Consider the following 17,485-nt stretch of genomic DNA (forward strand, 5'->3'; position numbering starts at 1 on the left):
ACCTATTACACCATTGCCATTCAAGAAATTTCAGATAACAGCTGTAATTTGCCAAATTCACAGTGAAAATCAAAGGAAGTAGAAAGGGCGTCAAACATTAGATTGACATGCTGCATGGTTCCAGCTAGTAGCTACATTAACCATTTAATACAAGAAAATGTCCGTTTTATTCCTATGCATAGTTTATAGAAAATATTCTATAATATGACATTCATTCTCATAATATTTTTAATTTTTTTTTTTGAGACAGAGTCTCACTCTTTCACCCAGGTAGAGGGCTGGTGGCATCATCATAGGTCACAGCAACCTCACTGGGCTCAAGTGATCCTCTTGCCTCAGCCTCCTCAGAAGCTGGGACTACAGGTGCCTGCTCTAATGCTTGACACTCAGCAAATTTTTCTATTTTTAGTAGAGACGAGGTCTCCCTCTTGCTCAGGCTGGTCTTGAACTCGTGAGCTCAAGCAATCCACCTGCCTCAGCCTATCACAGTGCTAGGATTACAAGCACTGAACTGAGATTACAGGCACTGATTGAGCCACCGCACCCAGCCCTGTTCTCAGAATCTTTACAGTTAGGAAACTGTCCTAATTTTTTGTTCCTTGACTATACTTGAAAAGAAAGGAACTGACTTTATATCTTTACTATCTTGCTTGTGAGTAATTATAATGTTTTTTCCTTTATTTCTTTTCTTTTTAGTTGTAAGTTAAAAACAAAAAAATTGCCACTGTACTTCAAGACAAATTTTTAATTTTCTCACTCCCAGGCTTATCAACATCTCTGATCATTATTGCAGAAGATCTCATAGGATATAACTAAGCATGTGAAACAAGTCTTTTTTTTTTTTTTTTGAAACAGAACTTCAAACTTTCGCCCTGGGTAGAGTGCCATGGCGTCACAACTCACAGCAACCTCTAACACCTGGACTTAAGCGATTCTCTTGCCTTAGCCTCCCAAGTATGCTGGGACTACAAGTGCCCACCACAACGCCTGGCTATTTTTTAGTTGTAGTTGTCGTTGTTTGGCGGGCCCGGGCTGGATTTGAACCTGCCAGCTCTGGTGTATGTGGCTGGTGCCTTAGCCTTGAGCCGCAGGTGCCTAGCCTGAGATAAATCCTACTTCAAAACAACTCGTGGGCCAGGTGCAGTTGCTCATCCTATAAATCCTTCCACCTTAGGAGGCTGAGGCAGGAAGACCAGGAATTGGAGACCAGCCTGGGAAACATAATGAGACCCCAGTCGCTATGAAAATTTAAAAAATTAGCCAGCATGGTGGTACACACCTGCAGTCCCAGCAACTCAGGATGCAGAGGCAGGAGGTCTTTTGAGCCTAGGAGTTCAAGGTTGCATTGAGATTGCGCCATTGTACTCCAGCTCGAGTAAGAGGGTGAGACTTTGTCTCGTAAAACAAAAACAACTCCCCCTAACCTCAGAAATGCTAGTAATACAGTCCCTCCAGCCCTTTTAAAATGTCAATAACATGAAGCTGGTTCTTGCTTTAAGGCTGGTTGAAGAGATCAGACAGAAATGTGGTGGGCTTCAGTTACAGAATGAAGATGTCTATATGGCCACCAAGTTTGACGACTTCATCCAAAAGGTGGTGAGGAAACTGAGAGGAGAGGATCAAGAGGCGCAGCTGGCCGTGGACTATGTAAGCTTCTCCCTAACCTTTCAACTTGAAGTCACTGGGTCCATACACACAGGAGAATGCTGTGCCTGTTATCCATTTGATTTTACATTTATCACCTTTAAAAACTAACAGCTTTAGGCTTGGCGCCTGTGGCTTAAGCCGCTAAGGTGCCAGCCACATACACCTGAGCTGGTGGGTTCTAATCCAGCCCGGGCTTGCCAAACAACAATGACGGCTGCAACCAAAAAATAGCCAGGCATTGTGGTGGGCACCTGTAGTCCCAGCTACTTGGGGGGCGGAGGCAGGAGAATCGCTTGAGCCCAGGAGTTGGAGGTTGCTGTGAGCTGTGTTGCCACGGTACTCTACCCAGAGTGACAGCTTGAGGCTCTGTCTCAAAAACAAACAAACAAAAAAAACCTAACAGCTTTATTAAGAGATCGCCTGTGGCTCAGTGAGTAGGGCGCCGGCCCCATATGCCGAGGGTGGCAGGTTCAAACCGAGCCCTGGCCAAACTGCAACAAAAAAATAGCCGGGCGTTGTGGCGGGCGCCTGTAGTCCCAGCTGCTCGGGAGGCTGAGGCAAGAGAATTGCATAAGCCCAAGAGTTAGAGGTTGCTGTGAGCCGTGTGATGCCACGGCACTCTACCTGAGGGCGGTACAGTGAGACTCTGTCTCTACAAAAAAAAAAAAAAAAAGAGAGACCATAAAATTCACCCTTTAAAAGTATATATTTTAAGGCCAGGTGCAGTGGCTCACACCTGTAATCCTAGTACTGTGGGAGGCCAAGACAGGAGGATCGCTTGAGCTCAGGAGTTCAAAACCAGCCTGAGCAAGCGTGAGTCTCCATCTCTACTAAAAATAAAAAAACTACCTTGGCATGGTGGCGGCACCTGTAGTCCCAGCTACTCAGGAGGCTGAGGCAGGAGGATGTGTTGAGGCCAAGAGTTTGATGTTGCTGTGGGCTATGATGCCACAGCACTCTAGGGCGACAGAGTGAGACTGTGTCTCAAAATAGAAATACATTTTGGTGGGTTTTAGTATAGTTACAGAGTTGTGTAGCTGTCACTGCTACCTGATTTGGAACATTTTCATCGCCTCCCTAAAAACCCTGCACCCACAGCCTATCATTCTCTATTCCCTCCCCCACAGCCCATTCCCAGTTTCTAGAAATTGCTAATCTCCTTTCTGTGCCTAGGGGTTTGCTTGTTCTAGATATTATATATAAATGGAATCACCCAATATGTAGCTTCTTCCACTTAGCATAATGGGCTCAAAGTTCACCTATTTGTAGCACGTACTATCACTTTATTCCTTTTCCTGGTCAAATAATATTCTATTGTAGGAATATACCATAGTTTATCCATTCATCAGTTGATTCATCAGTTAGTCAATGTACATTTGGGTTGCTTCCAATTTGGGGCTATTAGGAATAATGCTATGAAAATTCATGTGTGAGTTTGCTCATGAACATATGTTTTCAATTTTCTTGAGCATATACATAGGAAGAGAATTGATGAGTCATATGGTAACTCTTTAACTTTTTGAGGAATTTCCAGACTTTTTCCAAGTGGCCACACCATTTATAATCCCTCAAGCAATGTATGAAGATTCCAACTTCTCTATATCCACACCAACATTTACTATTGTCTGTCTTTTGTTGAAAACTGGCCACTTTTTTTGTTGTTGTTGAGACGACTAGAGTGCCATGGCCTTAGCCTAGCTCACAGCAACCTCAAATTCCTGGATTCAAGTGATCCTCCTGCCTCAGCCTCCTGAGTAGCTGGGACTACAGGTGCCCACCACAAAGCCCAGCTGAATTTTCTATTTTTAGTAGAGATGGGGTCTCACTCTTGCTCAGGCTGGTCTTGAACTCCTGAGCTCAAGCAATCCTCCCACTTCAGCCTCCAGAGTGCTAGAATTACAGTCGTGAGCCACCATGCTCAGCCTCAAATGGCTTTTAACGTGAATTTGGAGTCAGATCAACTTAGATTGAATCTAAGTACCAAAGCTTAACTGGGTGTGCGACCTTGGATAAGTGACTTCACTTTCCTAAGTCTTAGTTTCCTCATATGACGTCCAACAATTAAGTTGGCAAACTCATCCTAGAAAAAGTGCTACATACCTCATTGATGAATATCAACTATGGTCACCTTTGAAGTACTCCCCTTGGGAAGCTATACACTGATACCAGTACCTAGTCTACCCTTCAAATCACTTTTTCTAGGATGAATTCATGAACTTAATTGTCTAACTTCCATATGTTAAATGGGATAATAATAATAACATCCACTTCATAGCATTATTGGAAGAATCAAATTAGATACTACATGTAAGACACTCATTACATTTGAAGAACAATGATTGTAGAAAAGTAGACCGAAGGACCTATTTGCAAGGACTGAACACATTGATTCACATGAAATTTCCTTCCTTATGTCCTACATAAACACAATGGAAAAAGTTTATAGTGCCTCAGCACTTTATATGGGAAAAGGCAAGATACAGTCTTGTTATTTTTTATTTCTTTTTTAAGCATTCCCATTTTCTCTTTAAGAAATTTTAAAATAGGTGGCGCCTGTAGCACAGTGGTTATGGTGTCGACCACAGGCACCGAGGGTGGCAGGTTTGAACCCGGCCCGGGCCAGCTAAACATCAATGACAACTGCAACAAAAAAATAGCTGGGTGTTGTGGTGGGTACCTACAGTCCCAGCTACCCAGGAGGCTGAGGCAAGAGAATTGCTTAAGCCCAAGAGTTTGAAGTTGCTGTGAGCTGTGATGCCACGGCACTCTACCCAGAGTGACATAGTGAGACTCTGTGTTAAAAAAAAAAAGAAATTTTAAAATAATTGCCTTTCCTTTTTCTTTTTTTTATTAAATCATAGCTATGTACATTGATATGATCATGGGGCATCATTCACTAGCTTCACAGACCATTTACCAAGTTTCACATATACCCTTGTAAGATGCACCACTGGTGTAATCCCACCAATCCCCTTCCCTCTACCCACCTCCCCCGTCCCTCCCCTCCCTTTCCCCCTTCCCCCTATTCTTAGGTTGTAACTGGGTTATAGCTTTCATGTGAAAACCCTAAATTAGTCTCATAGTAGGGCTGAGTACATTGGGTACTTTCTCTTCCATTCTTGAGATACTTTACTAAGAAGAATATGTTTCAGCTCCATCCATGTAAACATGAAAGAGGTAAAGTCTCCATCTTTCTTTAAGGCTGCATAATATTCCATGGTGTACATATACCACAATTTATTAATCCATTCGTGGATCGATGGGCACCTGGGCTTCTTCCATGACTTAGAAATTATGAATTGGAATGCAATAAACATTCTGGTACAAATATCTTTGTTATGATGTGATTTTTGGTCTTCTGGGTATATGCCCAGTAGAGGAATTACAGGATTGAATGGCAGATCTATTTTTAGATCTCTAAGTGTTCTCCATATCTCTTTCCAAAAGGAATGTATTAATTTGCATTCCCACCAGCAGTGCAAAAGTGTTCCCTTTTCTCCACATCCACGCCAACATCTCTGGTCTTGGGATTTTGTGATATAGGCTAGTCTCACTGGAGTTAGATGGTATCTCAAAGTAGTTTTGATTTGTATTTCTCTGATGATTAAAGATGATGAGCATTTTTTCATATGTCTGAAGGCCGCACGCCTGTCTTCTTCAGAGAAGTTTCTCTTCAGATCCCTTGTTCTATTCTTGCTAATGCGTTTGAGTTCTCTGTGGATTCTGGTTATTATACCTTTGTTGGAGACATAACCTGCAAATATCTTCTCCCATTCTGAGGGCTGTTTGCTTGCTTTACTTGCTGTGTTCTTGGCTGTGCAGAAGCTTTTTAGTTTGATCAAGTCCCAGTAGTGTATTTTTGAAGCTGCTTTAATTGCCCGGGGGGTCCTCCTCATAAAATACTCGCCCATCCCGATCTCTTCAAGGGTTTTCCCTGCACTCTCCTCTAGTATTTTTATAGTTTCATGTCTTAAGTTTAAATCTTTGATCCAGTGAGAGTCTATCTTAGTTAATGGTGAAAGGTGTGGGTCCACTTTCAGTCTTCTGCAGGTTGCCAGCCAGTTCACCCAGCACCATTTGTTAAATAGGGAATCTTTTCCCCACTGAATGTTTTTAATTGGCTTGTCAAAGATTAAATAACGGTAAGTAGCTAGATTCATCTCTTGATTCTCTATTCTATTCCAGACATCCACCTCTCTGTTTTTGTGCCAGTACCATGCTGTTTTGATCACTATTGATTTGTAGTATAGTCTGAGGTCTGGTAGCATAATTCCTCCTGCTTTGTTTTTATTTCTGAGTAATGTTTTGGCTATTCGAGGTTTTTTCTGATTCCATATAAAACGAAGTATTGTTTTTTCCAGATCTTTAAAGTATGACAGTGGAGCTTTAATAGGGATTGCATTGAAATTATATATTGCTTTGGGTAGTATAGACATTTTAACTATGTTGATTCTTCCCAGCCATGAGCATGGTATGTTTTTCCATTTGTTAATATTTTCAGCTATTTCTTTTCTTAGAGTTTCATAGTTCTCTTTATAGAGATCTTTCACGTCCTTTGTTAGATAAATTCCCAAATATTTCATCTTCTTTGGCACTACTGTGAATGGGATAGAGTCCTTAACTGTTTTTTCAGCTTGACTATTGTTGGTATATATAAAGGCTACTGATTTATGAATGTTGATTTTGTAACCTGAGACGCTGCTATATTCCTTGATCACTTCTAAGAGTTTTGTAGTAGAGTCCCTAGTGTTTTCCAGATATACTATCATATCATCCATGAAGAGTGAAAGTTTGATTTCTTCTGACCTTATATGGATACCCTTGATCGCCTTTTCTTCCCTAATTGCAGTGGCTAAAACTTTCATTACAATGTTGAAAAGCAATGGAGACAATGGGCAGCCTTGTCTGGTTCCTGATCTAAGTGGAAATGATTTCAATTTAACTCCATGCAATATGATATTGGCTGTGGGTTTGCTGTAGATGGTCTCTATCAGTTTAAGAAATGTCCCTTCTATACCGATTTTCTTAAGTGTTCTGATCATGAAGGGATGCTGGATATTATCAAAAGCTTTTTCTGCATTGATTGAGAGAATCATATGGTCTTTGTTTTTTAATTTGTTTATGTGCTGGATTACATTTATAGATTTACGTATATTGAACCAGCCTTGAGATCCTGGGATAAAACCGACTTGGTGTATAATTTGTTTGATGTGTTGCTGGATTCTGTTTGTTAGGATCTTGTTGAATATTTTTGCATCTATATTCATTAATGATATTGGTCTATAATTTTCTTTTCTTGTTGGGTCTTTCCCTGGTTTGGGGATCAGGGTGATGTTTGCTTCATAGAACGTGTTGGGTAGTCTTCCTTCTTTTTCTACCTTTTGGAACAGGTTGAGTAATATAGGTACTAATTCCTCTTTAAAGGTTTGGTAGAATTCAGATGTGAAACCATCTGGTCCCGGGCTTTTCTTTTTAGGGAGGTTTTGTATGGTTGATGCTATTTCCGAACTTGATATGGGCCTGTTCAACATTTCCACTTGATTCTGGCTAAGTGTTGGAAGGTGACGTGCTTCCAAGTATTGGTCAATTTCCTTCAGTTTTTCATATTTCTGAGAATAAAATTTCTTGTAATAGTCATTAAGGATTTTTTGGATTTCTGAGGAGTCTGTTGTTATTTCGTCTTTGTTGTTTCTGATTGATGAGATTAGAGATTTTACTCTTTTTTTCCTGATTAGGTTGGCCAAAGGTTTATCTATTTTATTGACCTTTTCGAAAAACCAGCTTTTTGATTTATTGATCTGTTTTATTATTCTTTTGTTTTCAATTTCATTTAATTCTGCTCTAATTTTGGTTATTTCTTTTCTCCTACTGGGTTTGGGGTTGGAATGTTCTTCCTTTTCCCGTTGCTTGAGATGTCCCATTAAGTTGTTACCTTCCTCTCTTTCCGTTCTCTTGAGGAAGGCTTGCAGTGCTATAAATTTCCCTCTTAGAACTGCCTTTGCGGTGTCCCGGAGGTTCTGATAGTTTGTGTCTTCATTGTCGTTTTGTTCCAAAAAATTGGCAATTTCTTTCTTAATCTCATCTCTGACCCAGCTATCATTCAGCATAAGGTTATTTAACTTCCATGTTTTTGTATGAGTATGCAGATTCCTGTTGTTACTCAGCTCAAGTTTTATTCCATGGTGGTCCAAGAAGATGCATGGAATAATTTCTATTCCTTTAAATTTACTGAGGTTAGACTTGTGACCTAAGATGTGATCGATTTTAGAGTAAGTTCCATGGGCTGATGAGAAGTATGTGTATTCAGTTTTGTTGGGATGAAATGTTCTATAGATGTCTGCTAAATCCAAATGTTGGATGGTTAGGTTTAAATCTAAAATTTCTTTGCTCAGCTTCTTGTTGGAGGATCGATCCAACACTGCCAAAGGAGTGTTGAAATCTCCGACGATTATGGAGCTGGAGGAAATCAAGTTGCTCATGTCTGTTAGAGTTTCTCTTATAAATTGAGGTGCATTCTGGTTGGGTGCATATATATTAATAATTGAGATCTCATGGTAGTGAGTATTACCCTTTACAAATATGAAGTGACCGTTCTTGTCCTTCCTTACTTTTGTTGGTTTAAAGCCTATTGTATCTGCAAATAAAATTGCAACACCTGCTTTTTTCTGATTACCATTTGCCTGAAATATGGACAACCATCCTTTCACCCTGAGTCTGTATTTGTCTTTTAGGTTAAGATGTGACTCTTGTATGCAACAGATATCTGGCCTGAGTTTTTGTATCCAGTCAGCTAACCTATGCCTCTTTAGAGGACAGTTTAAGCCGTTCACATTAATGGAGAATATTGATAAGTCTGGTGAAGTTTTGGGTATCGAGTTTTTCAAAAGTCCAGTGGGCATTTTTAATCCTTTCGCCAATGTGGAAATTGGAGTTTGATCCGAAGTTTCTGAGTGAGTTTACTTTTGTGGTATAGGATTGGGTTGGTCATTATGGAGGATAGGTCTGAGAATATCCTGAAGAGCTGGTTTGGTTATGGCAAATTTCTTCAACATATGAATGTCATTAAAGTATTTAATTTCTCCATCATAAATGAAACTCGGTTTAGCTGGATACAAGATCTGGGGTTGAAAGTTATTTTGCTTTAGGAGATTAAAAGTTGGTGACCACCCTCTTCTGGCTTGAAAAGTTTCAGCAGAGAGATCTGCAGTCATTCAAATATTCTTGCCTTTCAAGGTAATGGTTTTCTTTCTCCTGGCAGCTTTGAGGATTTTCTCCTTCATATTAACTTTAGTGAAGTTAATTATGATATGCCTTGGGGATGTCTTATTGGGGTTGAGTCGTGCTGGGGTTCTGAAGCTGTTTGCTATCTGAATTTCAGAATCTCTAGGCATGTCTGGAAAATTCTCTTTCATAATTTCATGCAGAAGGGCCTCTGTGCCCAGCGAGGCCACTTCATCTGTTTCTGGAACTCCTATGATTCGGATAGTCACCTTCTTCGAATTATCCCAGAGCTCTCTGAGAGAGTGATCCGTTTTTGCTCTCCATTTCTCTTCCTCTTTGAGAGTTTGGGAGTGTTCAAAGGCTTTATCTTCGATGTCAGAAATCCTTTCTTCTGCTTGCTCCATTCTGTTACTGAGGGATTCTACTGTATTTTTCATATCTTTGAGGGCTGCAAATTCTTGCTTCAGTGTGTCTAAGTCTTTGGTGGTTTTGTCTTTAAATTCGTTAAATTCTTGAGACAACTTTTGAATTTCTCCTCGAATTCCTAATTCCACTTTGTTAATCTTGTCTGCAATCCAAATTCTGAATTCGATTTCTGACATCTCAGCCAGTTGTTTATGAATGGGATCTTCAATTGCATCTGCCATATCTTTCCTTGGGGGGGTTGATCTATTCTGGTTATTCATGTTACCAGAGTTTTTCCTCTGATTCCGCCCCATAGTTGTTTTACTCCCTATGATTTTTTCCCCTGGGGCTTTGTCAAGGGCCCATACAGTGTTGTGGCCTGAGAAACTGGGGCCCTGTCTGGTGTGGTGGGGCTAAATGGTTCTGCCTTGTTTTCAGCTGGTTTCTGTTCCACCCTAGTGAAACAGATACTTTGGATTGAAGTCTCAGCTGTGGAGAAATATCAGCAATTAAGTCACCCTGCCCCCCACCTGCAAACAATTGGAAAAGAAAAATCAAACCTTCCTACCACCGTGCACCTAGGGCACCACCTGATTTGTCCTCAGGTGATTGGTTCAGTTCAAAAATGTCCAAATCAGTTGTCTCAGTCTGCACCTGTCTCGGGTGAGAGAGTTTAAGAGGTCTCTGGGAACTGGATCACAGGGGTCTGGTGACTACTCTGGTGTGGCTTGCTCCAGTGCTGCATGGAGTCAGGAGAAGCCACCCAGCCTATAAATCAGTCTGGGAAGGTTGCTGCCTCCTTCCCCACCTTGCACCACTTCACATCCAGTCACTGATAGCCCTGCAGTTGGCTGACCCAGTTGCCTGTAGTGAATCGGTACTCCAGGAGTTTGTACCTGCCTGAATCACAAGGAAGTCTGCCAGGCCACTGCGCTCTGCCTCTGTCCAGCAGGAGGAGGTGAGGCCTGACAACCTTGGGCGCTAGATGAAGGTTGAGGGGTTTTCACTCAGGTCCAGTCTCGCCCCTGATTAATGTTACTGACAGAACAGAACAGAACAACTCTGCGTTTCCCCTGCAGAAGAGAAGCTGAATTGAGTTCCAAATCAGCTTGTCTTTGCTCTTGTATTGTCTATAGGCTGACGATCCCCTGAGGGCCAGGTGCGTCTTAGGTTTAGTACAGCGGACCTGTGGGTCAGCCCCGCCCTGGGAGTTTCCCTGGTTTGCAAGTTGGAGTTGCCTCAGGCAAACTCAGTCTCTGGTTGCCCAGGGAGACAGGGGGTGTGGCTTCAGAATATTCTGTAGTGAGCCATACTGCTAGCAAAAGAGAGCTGCTGCCTTATGGCTCAGGCAACCGTTGCTCCCGTGTAGCTTCCCTCCAGCCAACCGTCCTCTCTTCGCTCCCGTATCCCAGAGTCTGCACCAACCGGCTGCAGCCCAGCACTGTCTACACCCCTCGAGCAATTGCCCAAGAGTCTGGACCCCTGGGGGACAGGCCTCCAGACCTTGGAGCGAGAGCAGAGGGGAGCGTGGGGAGCGCTGGAAGCCTGGGGTTGTGGGCAGAGAACACACACAGCTTTACACAGTTTTATGCCTGGCTGTATTGTCACCAAAAGACAGCTGTCGCACTGTGCCTCAGGGAACTGCCACTCCGTGCAGTCCCCTCTCCGCCAACAGACCGGGACTGGCCTCCAGCCCCCAGTGTGAGCGAAGGAGCGCTGGGAGCTCAGAATTCCAGGTAGAGACTATATACAGTTTATACAGTTTTATGCCTGGCACGAGGACACCGGGGCACCCTAGTTGGGGAACTAGGTCCAGTTTTTAGAGGGTCTCTCCCGTGGAGTGGAGTGGGAGGACCTTTGAACTCTGCCCGGTTGTTTGTGGGACACTCTGAGCTGTTCTCATGGGGGAGGGGACTCCCGTCCACTTGGTGATGGATTTTGTACCTTTTGTTTGTATCCTTGTGGTCGCAGCTCACCTCAGCGGGGTTGACGTGCGTTCTACAACCTTCTCTCTTGGTGCAGCTCAAATCCACCAGGTTACTTGCTGAATTTTTGTCCTTTAACTCTCCTTCTGAACGGGAGCCTCTGTGGAAAGCTGGCTTCAGTCAGCCCTCTTGTCTCCTCCCCCCACCTTTCCTTTTTAATACCTTGCATTGATATGGAACTTTATGACAATCATGATCTTTCACATATACTATTTCAATAATTCCTCACATTAACTGTATGAAACAGTTATCATTATCCCCATTTTCTTGTTGAAAAAACTGAACCACAAAGAATTTAATTATCGACTAGTCACGGTGGCTCACACCTATAATCCTAGTACTCTGGGAGGCCGAAGAGGAAGAATCACTTGAGGTCAAAAGTTTGAATCAGACTGAACAAGAGGGAGACCCCATCTCTACAAAAAAATATATAAAATTAGCCAGGCATAATATCACACACCTATAGTCCCAGCTACTCAGGAGGCTGAGGCAGGAGGATTGCTTGAACCTGGGAATTTGAGGTTGCAGTGAACCCCACTGCACTCTAACTGTAAATGACAAAGTAAGACCTTGTCTCAAAAAAAAAATTATTGACTAACCTAAATTTGCTTGCTAGCCAATGGTAGAGGGTACAATTTAGACAACACATGGGAGAAAGTAGAAATCAGAAGAAACTTACGGAAAGACAACTTAAAATGGTACTAGTACAACTTAAAAGGATACCTATTGAACAGAAGCATTTTCTTTTTTTTTTTTTTTTGACATTTCGTGTATTTTTTATTTTTATTTTATTTTATTTTTATTGTTGGGGATTCATTGAGGGTACAATAAGCCAGTTTACACTGATTGCAATTGTTAGGTAAAGTCCCTCTTGCAATCATGTCTTGCCCCCATAAAGTGTGACACACACCAAGGCCCCACCCCCCTCCCTCCGTCCCTCTTTCTGCTTTTCCTCCCCCCCATAACCTTAATTGTCATTAATTGTCCTCATATCAAAATTGAGTACATAGGATTCATGCTTCTCCATTCTTGTGATGCTTTACTAAGAATAATGTCTTCCACTTCCATCCAGGTTAATACGAAGGATGTGAAGTCTCCATTTTTTTTAATAGCTGAATAGTATTCCATGGTATACATATACCACAGCTTGTTAATCCATTCCTGGGTTGGTGGGTATTTAGGCTGTTTCCACATTTTGGCGATTGTAAATTGAGCTGCAATACACAGTCTAGTACAAGTGTCCTTATGATAAAAGGATTTTTTTCCTACTGGGTAGATGCCCAATAATGGGATTGCAGGATCAAATGGGAGGTCTAGCTTGAGTGCTTTGAGGTTTCTCCATACTTCCTTCCAGAAAGGTTGTACTAGTCTGCAGTCCCACCAGCAGTGTAAAAGTGTTCCCTTCTCTCCACATTCACGCCAGCATCTGCAGTTTTGAGATTTTGTGATGTGGGCCATTCTCACTGGGGTTAGATGATGTCTCAGGGTCAGAAGCATTTTCAATGATTTGAAGGACACCCATGGCTGTGCTCTGTTGATACTGCCACTAGATGGCGCTGTTCCCTTATCTGGAGGTCTTTTGCGTTGCCTTTCATACGTGTAAGGAAGAAAATCCCAGATCTTTATAAAAACCCAGGCTAGAACACCTCCGTCATCACAAGCTGGGCATCCTGAGGCCCAAATCTTACATATGCATGTCTCTTCTGGACAGCAACAACTAGAATCCCATAGGTCAATTTCTCCCTCTGAGAGAGTGAATCCACTTCCTAATTGCCGTTTGATATCAAATCAGTAAACATAGAAATCCATTGAATTTATTAATATAATTCTCTCTCTTAGGTCTCAAAGGAGGTCAATGAAATGACAGTAAAAATGCCATATCAGTGTTTCATAAATGGACAGTTCACAGATGCCGATGGTGGAAAAACTTATGACACTATCAACCCAACAGATGGATCTGTGAGTAATTATTTAGTGTGTCATGACCATTGGTTTTAGTTTATACACAGCTGTAAAACTAGCAGTCTTATGAAACTCTTTTATTCTATCACTCTGTCTCTGAGCACTTCATACAATGTATTTCATGCATTTCTTTCAACTGTTCAACTAGCTGGTCCTGGCTGCTATTAGCTATAGTACCTGCTTCTACAGAGTGAATATTTATGATGAATTTAGACAGACATCTATACCTATACACATCAGAGGCACACTCCACATACAGCCAGATACAGAAAAACTGTTCAGACTCTGAAAACACACAGTAAGAAATTCAGCTCCCTAAGGCACTAGTAGATCTAATTTTTTTTTTTTTTTTGAGACAGAGTCTCACTATGTTGCCCTTAGTAGAGTGCCATGGCGTCACAGCTCACAGCAACTCTTGGGCTTAAGTGATTCTCTTGCCTCAGCCTCCAGAGTAGCTGGGACTACAGGCGTCTGCCACAACACCTGGCTATTTTTTGTTTGCAGTTGTTATTTAGCAGGCCTCAGTGTATGTGGCTGACACTGTAACCACCCTAACCCTAACCTGGGAGGGCTCAAACCCGCCAGCCTCAGTGTATGAGGCTGACACTGTAATCACTGTGCTACAGGTGCTGAGCCAGGTTCACCCTTTTCTTATTAAAATAGTTTCTTTTCTTTACCATATTGCCAGATATGTTAATTTTATCATAGAATTCCTTGTATTTTATAAGTAATACTCATTTTTCCTATTAATATAATATGAATTTCGAGAGCCACCTACATGTCTTTTATGTGACCTATCCTTCCTTGAAATAGACAATATGCAAAGTGTCCTATGCTTCTTTGGCGGATGTTGATAAAGCAGTAGCAGCAGCAAAAGATGCTTTTGAAAATGGTGAATGGGGAAGAATGAATGCAAGAGAAAGAGGGAGATTGATGTACAGGTATGTTTTTTAGAAAACCAAATCTACTACCTTTGGATATGGGTTAACATTGCCAAGATTTCAAAAATTCCTGCAAAACATTCTAGTACGCACCCATGATATAATATATCTACTGTTACTTGAATCGCATGCAATCTCATATACATGAGTTCCTGAGTTTTGCTTATATTGGTCAAGGTCCCAATAGGAAACTAAGTTTAATAAAGGCCTATTTACAAAGATGTGGACAAAGTAAGGGAATCCAACAAAGGATCATGAATCATCCTGGGCAAGGCTAGCATAGCAGGAAGCTGCTGCTCCTCCAAGGTCTGAAGGGACACAGGAAGGAGCTAGCAAGCTCTGTTGCTATAGGAGAGACCATGCTCCCATGGTCTTTGGGGGAGGGACATAGCAGCTGCTGAGCCACTCCCCATTGGTGAAGGAGTTGGGGATTGATTAAATTCTCTGACCACTTCTCCAGTTTATCAATCTCCTGCAGGTGGCCCCCTGTTCTTTCACCAGGGAGCCAGCTGATACCGTCTATACAGGTCATTCACCATGGTCAAGGTCACAGAGCAGGTTGGAGAATAGATATAGAGCAGCAAATTCAAAATATCCAGCACCCTGTTGTTTTCAAAGACAAATTTTAGATCTACTCGATGTGTAGGGAATAAGAACAAGGAGGAAAAAATAATGAGGCCTGGAAAGAGTATCATAAATCAGTAAGTGAGTATGCCAGCAGTAATTGGATTCGATCATAAATCCAGTTTTCTGCTTACCTGAAACCAAATACTCACCTTTGTCAAAAGATCTCTTAGAGTAAGATCTGGAAGAAACATTAGGGAAGGGGGGCTCTCCAGCCCAACTCTAGAATGGCCCAAAAGGAATAAATAGCTCAGAAAACCACTGAAGGAACAAAGGAAAAGAAATGGAGCAGGTGAACCCAAAACACAAAGTAGTTTTATTTCATAGTCATCACTTACAGTCCTGTACTTACTTTCTCATAGCAACTGAAAACCCAGCAGGAATCTGTTGTGGTGTTTGCAATTCATTCTCTATCTCCGTTTCTATCTTGTCCTCTGCAGTTAGTGCTGGAAATGTTTCTGTACCAACCAGAAATCCTCAGGTGTTCATGAGCCCTTAGAAGGAGCGGGTTGCAGATTTCCCTGTGTTATTCAGGAACTATGCATATTTCCACTGTTTTCTATCATTGACCTTGGGTTAGCGTGGTTCAGTTGCTGTGTTACTTCTTATACATATAAGACAAGTTGTACATGCTTCCCATACCCTCTGCCTTTTCTAACTCTTAAAACAAATTATGAAATTATTTGTTCAATGTCTATCTTCCCTGCTGGACCAAGATGTCCATAAGGGCAGAAACCTGGTCCATCTGTGTTCACCTCTGAATTCTCTCAGTCCTTAGAATTGTGCAGTACAGGCTGGGCACCAGTGGCTTATACCCGTAATCCTAGCCCTCTGGGAGGCCGAGGCAGGTGGATTGCTTAAGCTCAGGAGTTTGAGACTAACCTGAGCAGAGACCCCATCTCTACTAAAAATAGAAAAACTACCTGGGCATAGTGGTGCCTGCCTGTAGTCCCAGCTACTCGGGAGGCTCAGGTAAGAGGATCACTCAAGCCCAAGAGTTTAAGGTTGCTATGAGCTATGATGCCACGGCACTCTACCCAGGGCAATGGAGTGAGACTCTGTCTCAAAAAAAAAGAACAGTGTATTAAGTGGAATACGGGCTCAATCAATATTTGTTGAATGAATTTCTTTCACTGACCATACAGACTTGCAGACCTACTGGAAGAGAACCAAGAAGAGCTGGCAACCATTGAAGCCCTCGACTCAGGGGCTGTCTACACTTTGGCCCTTAAGACTCACATTGGAATGTCTGTGCAAACATTCAGATATTTTGCTGGCTGGTGCGACAAAATTCAGGTAAGTGCAAATGTTATTTGCTCTGAAAGGACAATTGTACCAGGCCCTGTGTCAGATCTACCTCGCATGTAGGTGGATATAATCATAGATATCTATAAACATAAATATGTAACTAACACTGTCTTTTCAAGGAAAAATAAGAGAGAAGAACAGCAGATGGGTACTTTGAGATTTGAGATTTTTTTTTTTAATTGCTGATTTAAATTAGTAAAATAAGGCCAGGCATGGTGGCTCACAGCTGTAATCCTAACACTCTGGGTAGACAAGGCGGGAGGATCTTTTGAGCTCAGGAGTTTGAGAACAGCCTGAGCAAGAGCAAGACCTTGTCTCTACTAAAAATAGAAAAATTAGCCGGATATTGTGGCAGGTGTCTGTAATACTAGCTACTTGGGAGGCTGCGGCAGGGAGATCTCTTGAATCCAGGAATTTGAGATTGCTGTGAGCTAGGCTGATGCTAGAGCTAGATCTAGAGCTAGGCACTCTAGATTAGGGCAACAGAGTGAGAGTCTATTTCAGGAAGTAAATAAATATCAACTTCTTTTATTGTCTAGGGTTCTACAATTCCAATCAACCAGGCCCGTCCAAACCGCAACCTGGCCTTCACCAAGAAGGAGCCACTTGGGTAAGATAAGGAGAGTGTCTTTGAGTGGCACATGATTTGTGTTAGTCTGAGACCTCTAAAGATGTCAAATTTATTCCCTTGCAGTGTCTGTGCCATTATCATTCCCTGGAACTACCCCTTGATGATGTTGGCGTGGAAGAGCGCTGCGTGTTTGGCAGCAGGCAACACCTTAGTGCTCAAGCCAGCACAGGTGAGGGGCCAAGGGGTCAGGTGCAGAAGCCCCTTGTCTCTTATATACTATACCTAACAATAGGACATGCATTTATAAATACTGTGTCTTTACACAAAAATGTGTCTGTATATTATATCTTTTCATATATCATGGATAGCTTTCCACATTAGTAAATGCTCATTTTTATAGCAACCAAATTCATGATCATATGGAAATTCCGTAATTTAAAACTTCCATGACAATGGAAGCAAGCATACTGTACATCAAGAAAACCCACTGAATGTGTCTGCACGCCAATTCAGTTCTTGCAAAATGCCAAAGGCCTAACAATCAAGGAATTTTGAGGGTAATTATAAAGACATCAAAAGGAAAAAGTATGCTACAGGCATTCAAACTTAATTATCAGAAATATTGTAAAGACGCCAAGTGCGGTGGCTCACGACTGTAATCCTAGCACTGTGGGAGGTTGAGGGAGTGGATTGCTTGAGCTCAGGAGTTTAAGACCAGCTTGAGCAAGAGAGAGACCCTATCTCTACTAAGAAAAACTAGCTGATGTCGTGGTGGGTACCTGTAGTGCCAGCTACTCACAAGGCTAGAGGATTGCTCAAGC

The 17,485-nt window shown here is 42.0% G+C and overlaps 1 protein-coding gene across 3 annotated transcripts in view; it reads left to right on the forward strand.

Moving 5' to 3' along the window:
* Positions 1-17,485, forward strand: part of ALDH1L2 (aldehyde dehydrogenase 1 family member L2) — a 66,458-nt gene that overhangs the window by 25,711 nt on the left and 23,262 nt on the right. For all 3 annotated transcript variants that reach the window (XM_053585757.1, XM_053585758.1, XM_053585759.1), the window contains exons 10-15: positions 1,500-1,647; positions 13,098-13,217; positions 14,034-14,161; positions 15,931-16,081; positions 16,633-16,703; positions 16,788-16,893. In XM_053585757.1, coding sequence (XP_053441732.1) covers positions 1,500-1,647; positions 13,098-13,217; positions 14,034-14,161; positions 15,931-16,081; positions 16,633-16,703; positions 16,788-16,893 — 724 coding nt within the window. The remainder of the gene's footprint in view (positions 1-1,499; positions 1,648-13,097; positions 13,218-14,033; positions 14,162-15,930; positions 16,082-16,632; positions 16,704-16,787; positions 16,894-17,485) is intronic.

This window comes from Nycticebus coucang, chromosome 3 (genome assembly GCF_027406575.1).
Source record: "Nycticebus coucang isolate mNycCou1 chromosome 3, mNycCou1.pri, whole genome shotgun sequence".
Classification (NCBI taxonomy): domain Eukaryota; kingdom Metazoa; phylum Chordata; class Mammalia; order Primates; family Lorisidae; genus Nycticebus; species Nycticebus coucang.